The sequence below is a fragment of the Epinephelus lanceolatus genome, chromosome 20 (genome assembly GCF_041903045.1).
Source record: "Epinephelus lanceolatus isolate andai-2023 chromosome 20, ASM4190304v1, whole genome shotgun sequence".
NCBI lineage: Eukaryota > Metazoa > Chordata > Actinopteri > Perciformes > Serranidae > Epinephelus > Epinephelus lanceolatus.
Window position 1 is genome coordinate 4,174,160 of NC_135753.1, and position 23,638 is coordinate 4,197,797.

Sequence of the window (23,638 nt, forward strand, 5' to 3'; positions counted from 1 at the left end):
AGACTGAGAATTACATAACTCACATTCAAATATAAGAAAAGAAATGCGTAATTTAAAAAAAAAGTAAATTAGAAATTTACCAACATCACATGTTAGATTTACCAAATATAGAATGCACAGATTAATGAATATGTGATGTTCATGTTATTGGCACATGTGCTCACAAAACTGAAAACATCAAACTCTGACACATAACTACAAACAATTATGTCTTTTTCTGTTCTCCACCATCTAACAGGGGACATGTGTCATTTTGTGCTAACAAAGACGGGACTTACTGCAAGTCATTCTGTACAATCCAATCACACACACACACACACACACATTTTCTCTAAGAATCAGAAATAGTTTATTGCCAGGTAGGTTAGCACATACAAGGAATCTAACTTGGAGATTTGGTGTATAACAAACAGTGCAAAAGTCAAGAGACAGAATATAAAATAGAAAAAAGGGGAAGAAGGGGAGGTGATTCATAAAAAAATATTGGTTTTCAGAGTGGAAGAGCTGAACAGTTTTTGCAGGATTGTTGGCCAGCTAAAACATTCAGCATCAAAAACAGTCAACAGTCAATCTATATAGCTATTGCTCCTTTTCTTTTGACCTTTTTCTCCCAGAGATTTCTGTCAACCCAATAAAGCATATTAAAGACAAAATGTAAAATAAGGTCCAGAGCCAAAAGTCCCCCCGCCTGAAAAAGACATGCTCTATTAAGCAGTATATGTTTCTCTCTTTTTTATTTTATTTACATCCAAGGCTGTAAAAAGGCTGATGGTTAATTTACTGTAATGATCTTCCTCTGAAGGAGTGAGAACCGCTCAGCATGCATCAGGTGGACAATGGGGGAAAGTGAGGGCAAACACTTAGAATTCAAGGAGTTTTACCTTACAACATCCTTGGAAATTTTTATACAGCTAATTTTTTTCTCAAGCTTCCCCAGGCCTGTGTCCACATAGCATTTTTTTCTCAGTGCCGGCATCTTTTTTCAAATGTTCCCAATGAGGAGAGCGTGTATACAGCCTAGAAAGAAAGTGCAGTGCCCAACATTTTCAGAGGTTTTTTGTGTGGTCACTCCAAGCACTTGAAGTTAAAAATCTCTGAACCTTTCAAAAAGGTGCTAGTGTTGTCACTGCTGCTGTTTTAGCTGCTGTCTATCCTGAGCTGTATGATATGTCAGTCCAGCCTCCATTCTCACTTCCAACTCATCAAATACTTTTTTCTGATTTCTGTGTCAGAGAACAACACTCAGAAGCACCTTTAGAGGTGGTATCACACGCACCAGGCATGTCAGTTTTAGGGGTGGTGGGCAACAACACAAGCCATCAAATACTGGCTCTTTGTCAGTGGATGTCAGCGTCAGACATGAAGGCAGAAAGACAACCTGATATGTTCCAGTTAGCAGCAATTTGCAATATCCTCAGCAACTACTGTAATGTAAAGAGCTACAAAGGCCATATAGGGCAGATGGGAGGAGAGGTGGATGGGTCAAACAAGCTCTGGAGTTTCACCCTGGAGCCCACTGTTCAGCCAAACCATGATGTTTTTTTTTGTTGTTGTTTTTCTCAACCTGAACATGTGCTTTTGTTGCCTAAACCTAAGAAAATCAACGTAAAAACGAACTGTTAAACTTACGCTGTAACTTTATTTTGAAAAAAAAAAAAAAAAAACTGTATGCATGTAATGAGCAAAACTGTACATTTCCCATGAAAATTAAAGTATCTTTTGAAAACACATAATGCATGAAACACGCATAAATTGACATGTTGTCCCTGAACATCTTAAACTGACACAAGAGGCTACCTAGTGCATCATATTCTGACTTGTATGTCCACTGACAAAGCGGTGGTATTTGACCAGTTGGGATGAAAATGTGTTGGTCAGTCAGAAACTACAAAAGCAAAGACAGAAAAGTCCATTTGTGGGAGCAAATGGGCTGGACACTGAATATTGATGGTGGGTGTTGTGTTTCCATTTTAAGCTTGTTAACTGTGTAGTCAACCCTCTGTTAATGTAGCGTTATGTTAACTAACAAGCTAACAATAATGCCATGATGTCAGAAAAAAAGCCAAATGCAGCATGTCATTAAACCAAGCACCCTGCCACTGTTTTTCTGCCAAAGAAAAACACTATGTGACCACAGGCTTGAGATGCTTAAGTAGTTTCATACAAGTGGTAAAAGTGTATAATCTTCACTTAGAATTCTTTATCATTTTTTTTCTGATTATCACATCTACCAGATACTTCAGCTGCATCATCTTTGCCCATCAGTGAAGTACTGCCTCCATCTAGTGGCAAAAAACAAAGACAACACTCTGATAAGGCTATTTTGTCCCCTTTTCCTCTCCCTCTTTTCCCTCTTCACTTGACTGCATTACTTTCAGAGTGAAAGTCAACTTACTGGGAAAAAAAAAAAAAGCTTGGCGCCCACTAGCTCACCTGGTAGAGTGTGCACCGCATATTCAAAGGCTGAGTCCTCTCTGCAGCGGCCGCAGGTTTGATTCCAACCCAACCTTCATCCCCACTCTCTCTCCCTCTTTCGGGCTATATCTGCCCTAAAGGCAAAAAAGCCCCAAAAATATCTTTAAAAATATAGAAACAGGCTTTAAAGGCAAAACTTTTCATTCAAAAATGACAAGAAGTAATGTGTAAGAGTCAGCTCTTGTAGAGATTCATCACCACACTCCACAGTTTCTTGTTTTTTCTTCAGCTTAATTTCAGCAGCACTCTGGAAAGATGTGAATCCACCTCACAGAGAGCAGCGATCAAAACTGAACTGGCTTCAGTTCCCTTGTTTCGCACCGTGTCGATCACATGTCGTGCTTTGTCTGCTCTGACTTTTGTTCTGGCTGACTGCATTTCTTCATCATTTATAACATGACGCTCAAGGAGTTTATCCAGAAGCTTGTTCAGATTAGGCTCAGACACTCTGCTTACAAACTCTGCCCGAACTGAGAACAGCCTCTTGTCTGCTGGGACGTTGTCCTCTGCTTGGACACTGTCCTCTTCTGGGACATTACTCTGTGGAATGTCCCTTTTTGAACCTGGAAGATCACCAGGGAAAAGAAATTTGTTTAATAATCAATTTGAAATAGATCGCTTAGAAATTTCAAATGTAACTGAAACTACAGGTCGTTTTTGTCTGATACAGCAACATATCTGCTCTGTACATCATTTGTCCTGTATTCTCCTTTAAGAAATAGTCAGAATCCAAATGGGAGACATTTACATTTTATATTTTTTTAGGTTTCATCAGGGCACCTCCTAGTTCTGCATTAATCTGTTGATATGAAGACCTTCTTTTGATACAGTAGTCCATAAGATATTTTATTAAGCAGTGATGTCAGTGTTGTATCATAGGGAGAGCTGCTACACAACACAAGAGCAACAACTCTCAACAACAACCACATTACTGAGGTGTTGTAGCAACTCATAATGTAATAATGGCTCAATGTAATAACGCTTCATAATGTGATAACAGAAATGTAATAAAAGTTCATAATGTAATAATCGGCTCATAATGTAATAAAATCATTAGCTTATAACGTAATAACAGCTTTGTGCATAATGTAATAATGTAATAACTTATTACATTATGAGCCTTAGTGGCGCCACTCATAATGTAATAACAGCTCATAATGTAATAATGGCTCATATTGTGAGAAAAGTGTTGCACTATCATCATTTTTAGGTCAAAACTGCACACACTGAAAACGAGAGTGCACTTAAGGGCAGAGGTCTGTGTTTGTGTTTGACTATGATTTGTTTATAGGTGGCGCGACAGTAACCAACTCAAAAGCCAGCTGGAGAAGAGGATGGATTAGGGAAGAAGGAGGGGGACTGTAGTTCATGTAGTTTAAAAGAGCATTTCCTTTGTTTACTATTGCTACAATAAATGCAGGACACAATAACTTCTACAATAAAAACACTTTTAAGATTGGTCTTTTCAAATAAGTAAGTGAACACTCTCTCCTTCCATACAACCTAGTGAAGACCTTCCAGTCAAAATGTTGCTGTTATTTTATTGTTGGTCTTAATGCCAATTTAATAAAGACTTTTAATAAGCATTGTTTTCCTGGTACTTAGTTTAAATACATGATAGCAGTGTAACATATTCATTCAATTTACTTTATTTTGCAACTTGTGCAAGAATGAGAAGAGCGTTTTAGAACCATGTAATAACAATGGACCAGCTCAAAAGTTCTTAAAACGTAAACACAGCCTGTCAGGACACCCAAGTAAAACATAAGTCCAAATAAATTTAACTAAACAATATGCATTAATCAATTAATCAATCAATCAATCAATTTTATTTATAAAGCCCAATATCACAATCCACAAAAAAATGGTAGAAACCTCAGGAAGAGCAACTGAGGAGGGATCCCTCTTCCAGGACGGACAGACGTGCAATAGATGTCGCATAAATAATACATAACAATAAATCATACTTGCCAACAAAAATCAAGTCCAGGGGGCTCCATTTGTCAGTGACTGTTCCAGTGTTCACTCAGATCAAGGCTTAACGAGTTGTTGTTTTTTTTTTAAAGAAAACTTTACTTCTTCCAATGAATGTCTTTAATATGGATCCATCCAAAGGATATATGTTTAGTCACGATCCAGGCTGTAATCCACCTGGCATTTTGGCTGAAGAGCTGCCTGATATTGGATGCAAGGCCACTATTGCCTCCAGCCACTCTGTATAACCTACTAATACTTATGCAGCAGTCTTCATCCGTCATAATATTTGACCTTTCCACCAACTGCTTACCTGCAATAATCAGACAGTGGAAATGAGCATGGCATTCTCAAAGGCCCAAAATACCTAACACGGGTGCCACCTAGTGGCTCAACTTTATACATCTTACATAATAAAATGTGAGAATGCAATTACGATTAAATAATTCTTGGTTTCTCTAATTTAGTTTACTATGCACTGAAACCCATGCCGTTTGCTTTATTTGCACCTTTAAGATGTAAAAATGATGATAATGCAGCAGTTTTCTCACAATATGAGCCATTATTGCATTATGAACTGTTATTACATTATGAACTGTTATTACATTATGAGTGACGCCAGTAAGGCTCATAATGTAACAGGTTATTACATTATTGCGTTATGCGCAAAGCTGTTATTACGTTATGTGCTCATGATTTTATTACATTATGAGCCGATTATTACATTATGAACTTTTATTACATTTAAGTTATTACATTATGAGCCGTTATTACATCATGAGTTGCAACAGTTGTCTTACATTACGTTTTTCCGTATCTGAATCGACGTCAGAGGATGTCACTTGCTGTACAGATTGTAAAGCCTCTTGAGGCAAATTGTTATTTGTGATACTGGGCTATATAAATAAAATCAACTTGACCTGAAATGTAACTTAGGTCAGTTTAGATGCTGGTCCTTGCTCCTTGATAACACAAACAACTGTGTCTGCCCAGTACATGTAAGCTAAGTTTGTCTCATTCATTATTCACGGTATAACATTGGCACTCTCTTGTTCCACCATGTAACACGGGATCTCTCTGCAGTTCCTCACAGTGTAACACCAGCAGTCTCTTGTTTCCTAAGGCGGGACACTTACGTTCCTTTTTTCCTTACATCATAACACTGGAACTTTGTCGTTTCTTACAATACAACACATACACTGTGTAATTACCTGTGGTGTAACACTAACATTCTGTAATTCTCTAAGGTGTAACATCAGTACAATGCCATTACATGTAACATAGGCATTTTCTTGTTCCTTACTAAGTAGCACCGACACTCTGGCAGCCTGCCAGCTGCTGTTAGTCGATATGCCCCACCCACTGGGCCAAGAAGAAAAGGAGCATATTTCCAGTTTTTTCCTTTCATTTTAATGATAAAAACTCTAAAAAAAACTAAAAACATTTTTGTCAGAAAAAAGGATAACTAAATCTGATTTTCAGTGACTGTAATAACAAGAGGACAGTCAAGTGTCTGTGGCTATTTCAACTGTTTATAACAGCAGGGCAGAGGACTGAACTAACTTTGTAGACAGCAGAGATTAACAGTAGAAAGTTTAAAAAAACACTTAGAAGAGAGCATTTGAGAGATTTATGAGTATGGATAAAAACCAAGTTACGTTGACAAGCATCCCTGCAACCATGCTGGTCACTTTTCATTTGAGCTGTAGGTTCATCTGTGCTTTTGTTTATTCAAACACCACTACTGCAGCCCAAACAATAATGACAAAAGAGAGAAATACAGCATTACTTTGTATAATTCTACTATGAACAAAATCTAAGACCAGGTTGTGGCTCAGGAGGCAGGGCCGGTTGTCCACTAATTGGAAAATATCTGGTTTCTTCTTGGTTTGTTAATGTTTTTTACAGTTACTGTAAACTGTGATTTAAATGGTCGAGTCAGTTTCTAAAATTCGCTCACATTGTTTTCTTTTCTGTGGTAGTATAGGTAAGGTAAAGGAGGTTGTTCGGTTAGTGTGGGGAGCAGTGAGACCTGGCATTAGGGGAGTGTCTCTGGGACGCCAGAGATCACTGTCTAGCCTCCTGGAGGTGTCGTGGGACCAACTAGACGAAACACCGGTGAAAGGAGGTTCCCACCCGATGACCCCAAAGACATGTTAGTTATCACTGCTCACTGGTCTGTATAGTTAAGCCTTGCCATAATAGCTTATCGTAGGGCTTAGGAGGTTATTCACTGAGTGCTGATCCTTTTTTTTTTTTTTTTTAGAGCACAAACTTCTTGTGTTTATTTGAATTCAGAACTAGCCCAGCTAGTGACTGCTGTGAATAGGGCAGCTGACAACAAGGGAAAGACCATGTGACCGCTTGGAAAGACAGCTGACAGGAGGGAAAAGACCCCAAAGATGCTGGCATGGGTTAGCAACCCATGGTAGCAGTGGTGAGGCCTAGCAGCCTTATTACAACCAAAATTAGCTACAGCCAACATAGGAAAAATACCCCAAGAGTCAGCGAGAGCAGGGGTGGAAGATGACTCACAGGTGGATTACACGGTAACAGACATTGGAACGGACACGACTATGACTTGGATCTGTGACTCAGTGAAGGATAGGGGCACGGACCTATCCACCAGTGCTAGAATTAGCAGCACTCAGGGCAAGGTGAGCACATCTGTAGAGGATAAAAGTAGCACAGTTGAGAACAAGATGCTTCAGGTTTGTCCTTGCGGCTGGCAGAAAGTAACATCAGTGAAAGGCCTCAGAACTCATCAGGGAAAGAAGAAGTGTGTGGCAAAGAAAGGGCAGAGTAGCCGCATTGAGCAGTACTTCCTAAGAAGTCAGTCGAGTCAGTCGGATGAAGTCCAGCAGCAGGTAGAAAACCACAGCTCGCAGGATATCAGTAACGCTGCCACTGAGGAGGAGGGGGTAGTAAGAGAGGATGCAGGTGACACTGAGGCCAGTATGCTAGCCAGAGAGAGAACCATGGAGCAAAAGGTTAGAGTTAGATGGCCTAGAGCAAATGACAGTAAAGAATGGGAGATAGTTAATAGAGATTTGTCAGTAATCTTGAGTAGGCTTAGAGGAAATGCAATAGAAAGGTTAGAAAAGATGGGAGATATAATGTATTCATATGGTGTAGAGAGGTTTGGGGTGCATGAGAGAAAGAGGAGTGAGAGGGTACAGCCAGGTAAGTCTAGGCGGCAGAGAGAAATAGAGAAGTTAGTCAAGGAAAGGAGACAGTTAAGAAAGCAGTGGAAAAAGGCTACAGAAGAAGAAAGGGAGGGAATTAAGGTGTTGCAAGAGGAGTTGAGAAGCAGGCTAGCAGTTCTTAGAAGGGCACAGCATCTCAGGAAAAAGAGGAGGAAGAAGGAATATGCTAGGACAGTTTTTTTCAGGGACCCTTTTAAGTTTGTTAAAGGATTGTTCAGCCAGGAAAAGGGAGGGCAGCTTAAAGCAGAAAGGTTAGAGGTTGAAGAATATTTGAGAAACACATACTCAGATTTGGAGAAGAATAGGATAGTAGGTTTCCCACCTGATATCCCTCCATTAGGAGGGATATAGCATGAGATGGATGTCAGGCCACCTAGGTGGAAGGAAGTTCAGGAGGTGGTCAGGCGTGCAAAGGCTTCTTCGGCCCCAGGGCCTAATGGAGTCCCCTACCGGGTTCATAAAAGTGCGCCTGATACCCTTAAATTTTTGTGGAAACAGCTAAGAATAGTTTGGGAAAAACAAATTATACCAAGAGCATGGCGTAGGGCAGGGGGTGTCCTCATTCCTAAGGAGAAGGAGTCTGTGGACCTTAGCCAGTTCCGGATGATTTCTCTCTTGAATGTGGAGGGGAAGATTTTCTTTAGTGTAGTAGCGCAGAGACTAGCTAGCTACTTAGAAAGGAATAGCTTAATAGATACCATGGTGCAGAAGGCAGGAATACCAGGTTTTTCAGGGTGTTTAGAGCATACTAGCATGATCTGGCACCAGATTCAGGCAGCGAAGATTAACAAAAGGGACCTACATGTAATATTTTTAGATCTTGCAAATGCGTTTGGTTCAGTACCGCACAGCCTCATTTGGAGTGCGTTTGACTACTTCAGAGTGCCACAGGTAGTTGTTAACTTAGTGAAAGCATATTTTCAGGATATTAGGTTGTGTCTAAGTACAGCAGGTTTCACAACAGGTTGGCAGAGACTAGAAATAGGCATCATGGCAGGGTGTACAATTTCTCCATTAGCATTTACTATGGCAATGGAAGTAATCATCAGGGCTTCTAAGTGGGTGGTAGGTGGGGAGAGACGGCAGAATGGGTTGCATCTTCCACCAGTTAGGGCTTACATGGATGACATGACACTGGTGACCACAACAATGCCATGTACAAAGAGGCTACTAGAGAAGGTAAATAAGAACCTCAAGTGGGCCAGCATGAAAATCAAGCCTAGTAAATCTAGAAGCATCTCGATATGTAGAGGGAAGTTAAGTGATAGGAAGTTTGTCATAGATGATGAGGACATCCCAACAATTAGGGAAAAGTCAGTAAAGAGCTTAGGTAGGTTGTACAATGTAGAGTTGAATGATAAGGAACAGGTGGTGAAATTTAGAAAAGATGTGGCTGAAGGACTGGATAGAATAGATAAATCAGAACTTCCAGGAAAGTTGAAGTTGTGGTGTTTGCAATTTGGGCTATATCCTAGGTTAATGTGGCCACTGTCAATTTATGAAATTCCAATATCTGTTGTGGAGAGAATTGAAAGGTCGGTTAGCTCCTACATTAGGAAGTGGTTGGGCGCTCCTAGGTGCCTAAGTAGTGTTGCATTGTATGGAAAAGGGATACTTCAGCTGCCAGTATCTAGTTTAACAGAGGAATTTAAATGTACCAAGGTCAGGACAGAGCTCTTGTTATCTGGGAGTAAGGACGTGGTAGTTAGGAGTGTGGTTCCAAATCCAACCAAGGGGAGGAAGTGGAACCCAAGATCGGCAGTTCAGGAGGCAGAGACAGCTCTTAGACATGCAGAGATTGTAGGTAATGTTCAGTTTGGCTGGGGAGGCCTGGGGCTTGGCTCAGGTCAACTGGTATGGAATACAGCAGGCCTAAAAGATAAAAGAAAGCTGGTTGTAGAACAGATACGCAGACAGGAAGAGATAGTAAGGGGTGCAAAGGTAGTGGCCCAGGCTAAACAGGGACAGTGGTTGAATTGGGAAAGTGTAGAGAAGAGGAAGCTTAGTTGGAGGGACCTGTGGAGTATGGAGGAGAATCGTATTAGATTCCTGGTAGGGGCTACATACGATGTCTTACCAACCCCCCAGAACCTAAAACTGTGGGTAAATGAGGACCCATCATGCCCAATGTGCTCACGTACTGCAACTTTAAAGCATATTTTGTCAGGCTGTAAAGTTAGCTTGTCACAAGGCCGATATACATGGCGACATAATCAGGTGTTGAAATGTTTAGCTGCAGGCATCGAAGGAAAACGAAGACAGGTGAATTCAGAAGGCGTTAAGGATAGGAGCTTAGTAATTCAGTTTGTCCGTGAGGGAGAGAAATACAGAAGGGATAAGTTAGTGAGGAGGCAAGGGTGTGGCCGCCTAGAAGGTGCTTGTGATTGGGAAATGCAAGTAGATTTAGGGGGAAAGCTTGTTGTTCCTCAGGAAATAGTCTGTACCAGGCAGAGGCCTGGCTTAGTGTTGTGGTCAGTGAGTCAACAGATAGTTTATTTCATTGAGCTGACAGTTCCTTGGGAAGACTCAGTGGAAGAAGCCTATGAAAGAAAAAAGCTTAGATATGCAGACTTAGGAGCAGAAGCTGAGCAGCGAGGATGGAAGACTAGGATTTGTCCAGTGGAAGTGGGGTGTAGGGGATTCGTAGCAAGATCAACTGTCTCACTCCTGGGGGAACTCGGAGTGCGGGGACAGAGTTTGAAGAAGACAGTGAGGGAAATGTCAGATGAAGCAATTAAATGCAGCCAATTTATCTATTACAGAAGAAATAATGTCAGCTGGGGGCCAGCAGGGGGAACTACTAAGCAGGGCACATAACTCCTTGAGATCAGGTGGAGAGATCCACTTCCTGTCAGGAGAAATCCAGGAAGAGGAAGTATTTAAGTGTGGGAGTGGCCTATTGGAATCTATTTTGTTTGAGGCCATGCGGCAAAGTGAGTGTGTTTGCTGATCCTGTGAGTTCATTTATCTCCTTTAACTTTAGCTTACATTGTAGTTATGCTATGTAGCGTGTGAAATAGAGTATGGTGAATGTGCTAGGAAAGGTAGTATCAGCATTGCTTCTGCCTGGAGCTCGCATAAACGGAGCCTGGGCTTGGTTGAAGTTGGCAGTGCTGTTTGGGCTGAGATCACTGTCTAGCCTCCTGGAGGTGTCATTGTTGTGAGGGCTCGTCTTGGGGAGGTAGACTGTACAGCCTAACCCGGCGGGGGAGTGTGATAGCCTAACAAGGCTTCCTTCCCTGGGTCTACCTCCTCTGTGGTAGTATAGGTAAGGTAAAGGAGGTTGTTCGGTTAGTGTGGGGAGCAGTGAGACCTGGCATTAGGGGAGTGTCTCTGGGACGCCAGAGATCACTGTCTAGCCTCCTGGAGGTGTCGTGGGACCAACTAGACGAAACACCGGTGAAAGGAGGTTCCCACCCGATGACCCCAAAGCTTATCGTAGGGCTTAGGAGGTTATTCACTGAGTGCTGATCCTTTTTTTTTTTTTTTTTAGAGCACAAACTTCTTGTGTTTATTTGAATGAATTAAATACAACGCCAAGACATTCACAGCAGTGTTTTTTTAAGGAAAAGGTGTGAATTGCAACTTGCAGTCCAATTAAGTAATGACATGATATGGGGCAAATGTGCATGAGAGCTTTACATATCTATTCTATTTTATTCCATCACTGGGGTCTAAACTGTGACATCAGTGGTGCTACAGGACGGTGAAGCCTTTACCTATCAGATCCACGTCACGTTTCCAGACTTCTTGCCTCCCTTGGTCCTGGACCATCAAAGTTAATTCCTCTGGGATTGTTGTCAGGAAAACTTCAAATGTCGGATGATAATTTGGTCCATAATCTGAGCGAAATTGTTCACACTGAAAACCAGAAGCACTGTGTCATTTTCAAATAGGTTAAAAATGTTTATCTGGTACTTTCCTGGTTGTGAATATGATTTTAACATACAGCCATCATGATAATTTTGTTTGTAACCATTAGAAGTGTAGAAGTGACTTGACTCACCTCAGGCTGTATTTTGAAGCTCTGAGGTTCACAGTGAAAACTGTAACTTTGACCAAAGCGAAGGAGACAGTTGGAAGCAATCGGGATGTACTCAGCGCCTCTTTGTTTCTCTTCAACCTTCAGTAACATGTCATTTTCATTATTATTAGGTTAATGCTCAGATAGTCAAATCAATTTTACTCATAATAATACATTTAAAAACAAAAAATGTTTAACAGAGTGCTTTACGGAGAAAATTACAATCAAATAAAAGCACAGGCATAATCATGAGGATATAATGTCAGTAAATTAAAGTGTAGAATAAGTAATTCAACAGCATTGCAGAGAAAATGAATAAAAACACATAAATAGTATTTTACGTCACCCGGTATAAACATTACCATTAGTATTTCAATATCAGTATTTAAACATTATTGAAATATATTTAGCAACTATCCCTTTTTAAGCCTCTCTACAGATCCATTGAACAGTGACCAGATGAAATAATGCAATTGTTCATATATGTGTTGCTGGTAACAGGCAGGAATCCCTTAACTTTTGGAAAGTTACTTGTATTTCATCATCATACAGATCACTAGGCATAGGTTTGCCTTTTGTAGCCCATTATTTAAATACCTAGGTATGCTAACAGATAACAACCTTAGTAATCCAAATAAACTTAATTTTTACCTCTTTAGGGAAAAATTTATAAAGACTGGTTGTGATGGATCACTCTGCCAAGAAGTCTTATAGGAAGAGTAAATGAACTTCTAACTTCTCCTGTATTTATTTCATTCACTGCCATTAAATATTCCGCACACCCTTTTAAGAAACACAATGATTTAATTTTTGTGAAACTGCTTAGTTCAAAGAATAAAAAGAACAATTTAGAAATGACCTGTAGAGAGAGGAGGTGTACGGCTTCTGGATTTGCAGTTGGTTTCATTATTTGTTGAGACCATTATTTCACTTGGTTGGAGGATGTGAGTCACCCTCCTGGATGCAAAATGACAGTTACATATTAAAGGTGGAGTAGGTGATTATGGAGAAAGATAATTGATTGCTGAGTGTCACTCTCAAGTTGTCAAACACTGACCCTTTGGTATTCAGCCTGAATACCAACCCGTTTTTATGTTTCTCCAGAATCACCTACTCAACCTGTAAACTTAAAACAACTTTCTTATATTTTCTACTGCAATACTGATAGAAATGTAAGAAATTACGCAAGAAACCCAATCATAACTATAGCTGCTGCGCAGCGATGGGTCAGGTCCAGGCATTTTTAGGCAATCATGAGCAATCTGAGCATCTGTTGGTAATTCATTTTAACAATGATTGATTTGCTTCATAAGTGAAAAACTGATGTTTAACTAGTTGAGCTATGTGCAAAGTGAGAAGCCTCAGACGGTTTCACACTGAAGTATTGACACTGGATCTTTGTGCAAAGTTTGGTTTATTTTCAAGCATGAGAAGGCAGATTTTCCAGCAGAAAAAAGACTTGAAGATGCTGCACAGTGATCAGTCACGCTCAGGCAATTTTAAGCAATGAGCTGGAGCACAAGAAGATGTTTATATTACAATGTGGATTCTGCACCAGTTGAGGCTTGAATCCGCAACCTCTGGAACCTAAGACGGTCATCTACCGCTCTGAGCTAATTGGCAAGTAGCAACTCAACAGTGGCTTCACAAATTGAGTAAGCCATTCACTGGAAAGCAGCCATCCGTGCATGGAAAAGCAGATTTGAAACCACTGTAAAAAAATTCAGTTATAAAGACAAAAATCTGAAAATACACATATTGCATCTAGACAGCATGGAAATATTGGTAATGTGTTTTTAACAATGATTGATTTGCTCCATAAGTGAAAAACTGATGTTTAAAATTGCCATTTTTACATTGACTCCAATTGTTCATATTAGAGCAAAATTCAAAATGCTGTCAAAAATTCAGTTTTTGAGATAAAATTCTGAAATTTGCCACACATCATCTACCATGACTCTAGACTCTAGACTCATTTTTTTCATGAACATTGAAAATTTATTTAGCAAGAATCTGCAGGCTCAATTTTCGATAAATCAAAAATCTGTGTGGATCGTTTGTGTAGGACAGTCTGAAGATGCTCTGTAGCAAGTTTGGTGTCAATTGAGCAAAAATTGTGGGAGGAGATAGGTTTAAGAAGTTTTACAGTTTTTGAAAAAAACAGTGATGAACTTGATGATGAGCACGTATGGTTGATTTGTTATGAATTTTCAAAGTTTTGAACTTTAGACGCTTGCTGTAGCGCCACCATCAGGACTATTGGCTTGAGTTTACAGCTGAGGATATCTGGCATGAGACTGGACCTTTGTGCAAAGTTTGGTGAGTTTTCACCCATGGGAAGTATGATTTCCTCCGAAGAAGAAAGAAGAAAGAAGAAGAAGAAGAAGAAGAAGAAGAATACCTAGGATTACAATAGTGTCCTGGCAGCTTAGCTGCCTGGACCCTAATAAAGTCAGTTAAAATGAAGACATAATTTCCCTTATCATTATTCACTAATGTTTTGTTCAAGACAATATTTTAATTTTGGACAAATTTAGGTCACTGTTTACTATTAACACCACCTGTTTGATGTATCACAAATGACACTGGCAGACAGAAATACATGAGAGAAACCCAGGGAAAAAAACACTGAAAATGAGCAATCTGAAGATTTACAGTTCAGACTGATTTAGATTCTTACCACAGCATAAGAAGGTTTGTAAATAAAAGACACAAAGTCTGACTGACCTGAATCTCCTTTGTTAAAACTGCTCTGGCTTAAAAAAGTTTAAGCTGATAGTGAGCACATATGACAGATAGCTTTACCTCATTCAGAGGGACATTGCTGGGCAGCAGTAATACATTGAGTACTTGATGCCTTCTGCTCGGAGGTCTGAGGAACAGTAGAACTTGGCAAGTTATTGGCCGTTTGAAGTTCAGAAGCCTTTTGATGTAATCCCAGATCAGACCGAAGGCAGAGAGGTGAGGGACCTTCACAATCACATGAGTGTCTGTAATCTTCAACGGCTTCAAGATGCTCATTCCATCATCAGTGATGTGGACGACAGACAACAGGCCATTAATCAGCAATGCTGTGAAAGAAAAGAGTTGTTATTTTATTTTACTGCTAATAGGTTATTCTGCTGTATTCAGTTCTTACTTCTCGAGTTCAGAAAGATAAAATGAATCTATTGTCATATCAAGGATGTGCCAGTTTGCCTCTGTCTTTTACTCGTCTAATTTACTATTATTTTCCTGTTTCACACATAATCTGTCTGTATGTGTGCATTTAGTGTTAATAAACTCCATTACACTTTTTACACAGTTTTTTTTTGCATGTCACCATATGCAGCAACTGGTAGCACTACACATGAATACAAATCTTTGCACTTTTACTCGTTATTTCTTTCACACTGAAGACAGCAATGTGTTTACCCTCCTTTGTTTCACAGTGTGGAAGGTGGAGCTGACAGACAGCAGCATCCTCTGAACACGTGATTTTGAATAGTGGCCCTGCAGCCATCTTGCCAGCTGTCTGGAGGATGATCTCATCCCATTGGACAATGCTGTACAGCAGCTCCGCCTCCTGGGCCACAACAAACACCACTCCAGTCAAAGCACACCGGAACACACCTCGACCAGGACACCTGAACCTGTAGGACAAAGAAGAACTGATTACAACAAGCTTTCAGTCTGTTAATCTATGATGTGCTGAGTTAAGCCATGCAGACCCTTCACATTTTTTTATCTTGTTTGTGGTGTTGTAAGTGTTTCAGTCTTCCTTTCTGCATGGTCACATGATTCATTCGACCATCCAACAAAAAAATCAGGCATCCTGACATCAAACAAAACCCCAATCTGGCATATATTCCCCTAAATTCTAATATAATTCGAGGAAACAAATTTGGGACTAAAGTCAGGGTTAGTGCACACAACATCTATCAGGCAGACAAAAACAAAATCAATCCAGCTTTTTTCCTGGTATAAAAACTAGACATATGATGCTGCATTACTTAAAAATTCTGGGAACTACCTGACTTTCTGCACAATAGAATGAAGCACCAGCTGCAGAAAGGTGAAGTGTGTGAGTGTAAAAAGTGAAGTGTAAGCACTGCAGTTCTGATAAAGTGTACTGGTGCTTTAAGCAGGGTTTCTTTATTAAACTAAATCAAATGAAAACAAAAATAGGCAGTGTAAAATATTTTTAGTAAACTTGAACTAAATAGCCCTGTGATTGTCTGGCGACCTGTTCAAGGTGTACCCTGCCTCACCAGCGGCCATAGTCAAATGTATCCCTGGGGCCAGAGCGGGTGACATTGAATCAAATTCAAAACTGCTGGCTAAGGATTTAACGTAGATTTAGATTTAGTAAGATTGTTATTCACGTCGGCGATAATGACACCAGTCAGAGGTCACTATAATGAATGTTGCCTTGGTGTGTGAATATGCAAAAAGGATGTCGGACTCCGTAGTTTTCTCTGGACCTCTCCAAAATCTGTTTAGCCGCATATCATCATTCAATTGCTGGCTGTCCAGGTGGTGTCCAGCAAACAATGTGGGCTTCACAGATAATTGGCAAACTTTCTGGGGAAAACCTGGTCTGATTAGGAGGGATGGCATTAAACCCCAGAGCCCTTTTTAACACCGTCAATAAGCTACTTCAACCAGCTAATCAGTTTCCTTTGTCTCCCTCCACTAAACTGTGCTGTGATTTTATGGACTTTTTCCAGAATAAAATCTCTTCTATTCATCAGCTTCTACAATACTCAGCTACACAAAATCATCCTATCACCACCCCACCTCCTACCAATATTAGCTCTTTGTCAGCTTTCTCTCCTGTCACTGAGCAGACTGTAACAGAACTTGCTTTAAAGTCAAGGTCCACCACTTGTCTACTTGACCCTATGCCCACCCCTCTGATCAAAACCTGTCCGCCTGCTCTCTGTCCCCTGCTGTCACATATAATTAACACTTCTCTTCTGTCTGGCTGTGTTCCCTCTATGTTAAAACTCGCTGCTATCACACCCGTTCTCAAGAAATCTGGCTCAGATCATGATGACCTCCAAAACTACATACACATCTCTAATCTTCCATTTTTAACCAAACTCCTTGAGTGGATTGTAGCCAGTCAGATCCAGGCCCACATGTCCACCAATGACCATTGGGAAGAGTTTTAATCTGGATTTAGGGCTAGACACAGTACTGAGACAGCTCTCACAAAAGTTACAAACGATCTGCTCCTAGCTGCTGACTCTGGCCATCTCAACATACTGATTCTGTTAGACCTCACTGCTGCTTTTGACACTGTCTGCCATAATCTCCTGCTTCACCGACTAGAAACCCTTCTTGGTATCACCTGTACTCCATTATCCTGGTTTAAGTCATATCTCACCAACAGAGTACAGTTTGTATCCATAGACAAATTTAGATCCCCCACATCCCCACTAACCCACAGTGTCCCCCAAGGTTAAGTTCTCGGTCCTCTACTATTCATCATCTATATTCTTCCTCTTGGTCACATCATCCGTCAGCATGGTCTTAATTTTCACTGTTATGCTAACAACACACAATTCTACATTCATTCCAAGCCATCAGACACACTCCCACCATCCAACCTGTTAGACTTCTTAAATGTCATAAACACTTGGATGACCTGCAACTACCTCAGACTTAATCAGGATAAATCAGAAGCCATCATCATTGCCTCCCCATCTACACTCCATAAGGTCTCCCACCTCAACTTTAACATCCCTGGGTTCATCACTTCGTCTGTCACTGAAGTCAGAAATCTTGGTGTTAGGTTTGACTCTACCCTCTCCTTCGACACACACATCAAGAACATCACCAAAACTGCTTTCTTTCACCTGAAAAACATTGCTCGTCTCTGCCCCTCTCTCTCCCAATCTGTTGCAGAAACTCTCATCCATTCATTTGTTACATCCCAGTTAGACTATTGCAATCCACTTCTCATTGGTCTACCCACCCACAGGTTAAAATGACTCTCCTCCAAAGTATATTGTTACAAATTATATTTATTATTAATTTTTTTTTTTTGCTCTGACACATACCAATTACAAGCTACTCAAAACTACTTAGTATGGGTATAATATGCATTTCCTGAATCTTTAGAGTCCTGTGAGTATTCCAGTTTCTGAGTTTTGTGTCCCTGATGTTTCTAGATTCCACGGGGCTTAAAGGAAAGATATATTTTAGGCAAAAATTGGGCTTGAAAGAAAGCCAAGAAGCCCCCCCTTTAAAATGACACCCAACACAATATTATAAAGCATTGAAAAATGTCCTGACTATGAGCCTAAACCAGGATATGCCAAAATTATTTAAATCTAAAGTTAAACAAAGAAGAGTAGTGCATGAAAACCTAATAAAAAATTACAACTTCTTCTGTGACAGAAAGACAAAACAGGAGAATTAAATGTTGGCTGTTAAATTTCAGGTCTCTGTCATCTAAAGCAGTGTTTGTAAACAAATTTACTAAGCCTCACTGAAACCTGGCTGTGTCACGATGAATATGTCAGTCTAAATGAATCCACTCCTCCCAGTCATAATAATACCCACATTCCTCGAGGCAGCGGCCGAGGAGGGGGAGTTGCAGCCATTTCTAACTCTGGTCTATTAATCAGTCCTAAACCTAAACTAGATTATAATTCATTTGAAAGTCTTGTTCTTAGTCTTTTACATCCGACCTGGAAAACCTCACAGCCACTTTTATTTGTTATAGTGTACTGTGCTCCTGGCCCGTATTCTGAATTTGTATCTGAATTCTCAGAGTTTTTATCCAGTTTGGTAATTAAATCAGATAATGTTATTATTGTCAGTGATTTTAATATTCATGTTGATGTTGATTATGACTCCCTCATATCTGCATTTATCACATTATTAGACGCCATTGGCTTCAGTCAGGGTGTATATAAACCCACTCACTGTTTTAACCAAACCCTCGATCTAGTTGACACATGGAATTGAAATTGAAAACTTAATAGTCTTTCCACAGAATCCCTCTCTATCAGATCATTATGTAATAATTTCTGATTTATTTCTACTCGATTACACGCCACTCAGCAACAGTTACTATACTAGATGTTTATCAGATCGTGCTGTAGCAAAATTTAAGGAAATGGTTCCATCTGTGTTAAATTTAACACCATGTCCCTCTGTAACAGAGGTTTCCCATACTGACTTTAAACTCTCCCAAATTGTCGATAGCGCTGCAGGCTCGCTGTGAACAACACTCAACTCTGTAGCACCTCTTAAAAAGAAGTTAATGAAGCAAAGAAGGTTTGCTCCTTGGTATAACTCCCAAACCCGAAAATTAAAACAAATATCGTGATTGACCAAACGGGAAGAATCTCATTTAGTCTGGGAAGACTCAAAAGGTATAAGAGGGGCCTCTGCAATGTCAGAACAAACTATTACTCAGCATTAATAGAAGAAAATAAGAACAACCCCAGGTTTTTTTTCAGCACTGTAGCCAGGCTGACTGAGAGTCACAGCTCTATTGGGCCTTGTATTCCTTTAGCCCTTAGCAGTAATGATTTTATGAGATTTTTTAATAATAATAATAATAATAACAACTTTATTTATATAGCACAATTTATGCATAAAATGGAACACAAAGTGCTGAACAGAAAAGACAATCATGCCATTTGTTAGAAATAAAAAAGAAAATAAAAGCATGAAAAAAGGAATGCCTAGTAACAGCATTAATACATAAAAACACATTTCAAGAGAAAGCAAAGGTGAAAAGGTGTGTCTTGAGATTTCGTTTGAAAGTTTCAACAGATTTAGAGCTCCTAAGATAATGACCCTCAGGTAGACTGTTCTAGAGTTTAGGACCATAATAAGCAAAGGCTGCCTCTCCATGCCTTTTCGTTGTAACCTTCGGAACAATTAAGAGATGTGAATCTGAAAATCTTAGGGACCTTGAAGGCACATAAATTTTGAGTATGTCAGACAGATAAGATGGTGCAAGGCCATTTAGAGCTTTAAAAACCAATAAAATAATTTCAAAATGTATTCTTTGACTGACAGGTAACCAATGTAGTGATTTAAAACTGGAGTGATGTGTGCCCTCTGCCTGTTTTTTGTCAGAATACGTGCTGCTGCATTTTGCACAAGCTGTAACTTAGAAATGGCTTTCTTGGACACACCAGACAGAAGAGCATTGCAATAGTCCAGTCTGGTGGAGATAAAAGCATGAATCAGTTTTTCTGTATCTGCTTGGGAGAGAGACAATGACAAAATTCTAAATATTAGAGGCAAAATTCATGACCTCCTGTCCTCAGACAGTACCTATCTGCCCTCAAACACAGCTGTACGACCTGATATATATTTAGATTGCTTCTCCCAGATTACTCTTCAACAATTGACCTCAATGATTTCTTCATCCAAGTCATCAATGTGTCTCTTAGATCCCATCCCAACTAGGCTATTTAAGGAAGTCTCACTTTTAGTTAACACTTACATATTAGACATGATCAATATATCCTTATTAACAGGCTATGTACCACAGTCCTTTAAGGTATCTGTAATTAAACCTCTTCTAAAAAAGTCCACCCTGGATCCAGAGGTGTTAGCCAACTATAGACCAATATCTAACAAAATCTTCTCTTTCTTTCAAAAATCCTTGAAAAAGTAGTCGCAGACCAGCTGTGTGACTTTCTCCATGATAACTTATTTGAAGAATTTCAGTCAGGATTTAGAGTGCATCATAGCTCTGAGACAGCACTAGTAAAAATTACAAATGATCTTCTGATTGCTTCAGACAAAGGACTCGTCTCTGTACTTGTTTTATTAGATCTTAGTGCCGCATTTGACACAATTGACCATCAAATTCTACTACAGAGACTGGGACATTTAATTGGCCTCAAAGGTTCTGTACTAAGCTGGTTTAAATCTTATTTATCGATCGATTTCAGTTCATTCACATTCACGATTAATCATCTTTACATATTAAAGTCTGTTTTAGAGTTCCACAAGGTTCTGTGCTCAGACCAATTCTATTCACTTTATATATGCTTCCCTTAGGTAACATTATTAGAAATCACTCTGTAAATTTCCATTGTTAGACAGATGATACATAATTGCATTTATCGACAAAGCCAGAAGAAACAGATCAATTAACTAAACTTCAAAAATGCCTTAAAGATATAAAAACCTGGATGAGCTCCAATTTCCTGATGTTAAATTCAGACAAAACTGAAGTTATTGTTCTCGGCCCCAAACACCTCAGAAACTCTTTATCTGATGATATAGATTACTGTAACTCCCTATTATCAGGTAGCTCTAATAAGTCTTTGAAAACTCTCCAGCTATCCAGAAATCCAGAATTTAATGTAGTGCCATATTATCCACCAGAACACTGCACTCTGAGAATACAGGGTTACTTGTGGTTCCTTAAGTCTCCAAAAGTATAACAGGAGCCAGAGCCTTCAGCTATCAAGCTCCTCTTCTGTGGAATCATCTTCCTGTTTCGTTTTGGGAGGCAGACACCATCTCTGCATTTAAGACTAGACTTAAGACTTTCCTTTTTGATAAAGCTTATAGTTAGGTCTGGCTCAGGCTTGTCTTGGACCAGCCCCTAGTTAGGCTGACATAAGCCTGCCGGGGGACCTCCTATAATACACCTCCTATATTACACCGAGCATATTCTCTCCTTCTCTCTCTCACCTTTGCTAATATATATATATATATATATACATATATATATATATATATACACATATATATATACACACACATACATATATATATATATATACACACACACACACACACATATATATATATATATATATATATATATATATATATATACAGTACAGGCCAAAAGTTTGGACACACCTTCTCATTCAATGCGTTTTCTTTATTTTCATGGCTATTTACATTGTAGATTCTCACTGAAGGCATCAAAACTATGAGTGAACACATGTGGAGTTATGTACTTAACAAAAAAAGGTGAAATAACTGAAAACATGTTTTATATTCTAGTTTCTTCAAAATAGCCACCCTTTGCTCTGATTACTGCTTTGCACACTCTTGGCATTCTCTCCATGAGCTTCAAGAGGTAGTAACCTGAAATGGTTTCCACTTCACAGGTGTGCCTTATCAGGGTTAATTAGTGGAATTTCTTGCTTTATCAATGGGGTTGGGACCATCAGTTGTGTTGTGCAGAAGTCAGGTTAATACACAGCCGACAGCCCTATTGGACAACTGTTAAAATTCATATTATGGCAAGAACCAATCAGCTAACTAAAGAAAAACGAGTGGCCATCATTACTGTAAGAAATGAAGGTCAGTCAGTCCGGAAAATTGCAAAAACTTTAAATGTGTCCCCAAGTGGAGTCGCAAAAACCATCAAGCGCTACAACGAAACTGGCACACATGAGGACCAACCCAGGAAAGGAAGACCAAGAGTCACCTCTGCTTCTGAGGATAAGTTCATCCGAGTCACCAGCCTCAGAAATCGCAAGTTAACAGCAGCTCAGATCAGAGACCAGATGAATGCCACACAGAGTTCTAGCAGCAGACCCATCTCTAGAACAACTGTTAAGAGGAGACTGCGCCAATCAGGCCTTCATGGTCAAATAGCTGCTAGGAAACCACTGCTAAGGAGAGGCAACAAGCAGAAGAGATTTGTTTGGGCCAAGAAACACAAGGAATGGACATTAGACCAGTGGAAATCTGTGCTTTGGTCTGATGAGTCCAAATTTGAGATCTTTGGTTCCAACCGCCATGTCTTTGTGAGACGCAGAAAAGGTGAACGGATGGATTCCACATGCCTGGTTCCCACTGTGAAGCATGGAGGAGGAGGTGTGATGGTGTGGGGGTGTTTTGCTGGTGACACTGTTGGGGATTTATTCAAAATTGAAGGCACACTGAACCAGCATGGCTACCACAGCATCCTGCAGCGACATGCCATCCCATCCGGTTTGCGTTTAGTTGGATGATCATTTATTTTTCAACAGGACAATGACCCCAAACACACCTCCAGGCTGTGTAAGGGCTATTTGACCAAGAAGGAGAGTGATGGAGTGCTGCGGCAGATGACCTGGCCTCCACAGTCACCGGACCTGAACCCAATTGAGATGGTTTGGGATGAGCTGGACCACAGAGTGAAGGCAAAGGGGCCAACAAGTGCTAAACACCTCTGGGAACTCCTTCAAGACTGTTGGAAAACCATTTCAGGTGACTACCTCTTGAAGCTCATGGAGAGAATGCCAAGAGTGTGCAAAGCAGTAATCAGAGCAAAGGGTGGCTATTTTGAAGAAACTAGAATATAAAACATGTTTTCAGTTATTTCACCTTTTTTTGTTAAGTACATAACTCCACATGTGTTCATTCATAGTTTTGATGCCTTCAGTGAGAATCTACAATGTAAATAGTCATGAAAATAAAGAAAACGCATTGAATGAGAAGGTGTGTCCAAACTTTTGGCCTGTACTGTACTGTATATATATATATATATATATATATATATATACACATATATATATATATATATGTTGGGGGCGGCAGTAGCTCAGTCAATAGGGACTTGGGTTGGGAACCGGATGGAGCGTGGACTGGTAGCGGGAGAGGTGCCACTTCACCTCCTGGGCACTGCCGAGGTGCCCCTGAGCAAGGCACCGAACCCCCCAACCGCTCAGAGCGTCCGTCATGGGCAGCCCACTCTGACATCTCTCCACTTAGTGCATGTATAGGTCCAGGTGTGTGTTTGGACCTGTATGTAATTGAAAGAGTAAAAAATTGAATTTCCCCTTACAACATGTTGTACCACAATAGCCATCATTATTATCATTATTATTATTATTATTATTATTATTATTATTATTCAATTCAATTCAATTCAAGACCTTTATTTGTCCCCAAGGGGCAATTGATTCTGCCGCAGTAGTACTATTATTATTATTATTATCATATTATTACTTAAATTAATGTTATTGTAAGCTACTGTCTGTCCTGC

General features: G+C 39.9%; 1 protein-coding gene across 9 annotated transcripts in view; it reads right to left on the reverse strand.

Annotated features, from left to right (window-relative positions):
- Positions 1-325: 325 nt before the first annotated feature.
- The window catches only part of LOC117264751 (NACHT, LRR and PYD domains-containing protein 3-like), a 51,445-nt gene continuing 28,132 nt past the window's right edge, over positions 326-23,638 (reverse strand). For 7 of the 9 annotated variants that reach the window (XM_078162988.1, XM_078162989.1, XM_078162991.1 and 4 more), the window contains 5 exons: positions 15,094-15,311; positions 14,485-14,750; positions 11,662-11,778; positions 11,375-11,516; positions 326-3,038 (listed from right to left, as the gene is read on the reverse strand). In XM_078162988.1, the coding sequence (XP_078019114.1) occupies positions 2,701-3,038; positions 11,375-11,516; positions 11,662-11,778; positions 14,485-14,750; positions 15,094-15,311 (1,081 nt within the window). In that variant the 3' untranslated portion in view covers positions 326-2,700. Of the gene's footprint in view, positions 3,039-11,374; positions 11,517-11,661; positions 11,779-14,484; positions 15,312-23,638 lie in introns of those variants that run through there. The other 2 variants (XR_013488295.1, XM_078162993.1) reach the window with 2 other exon arrangements.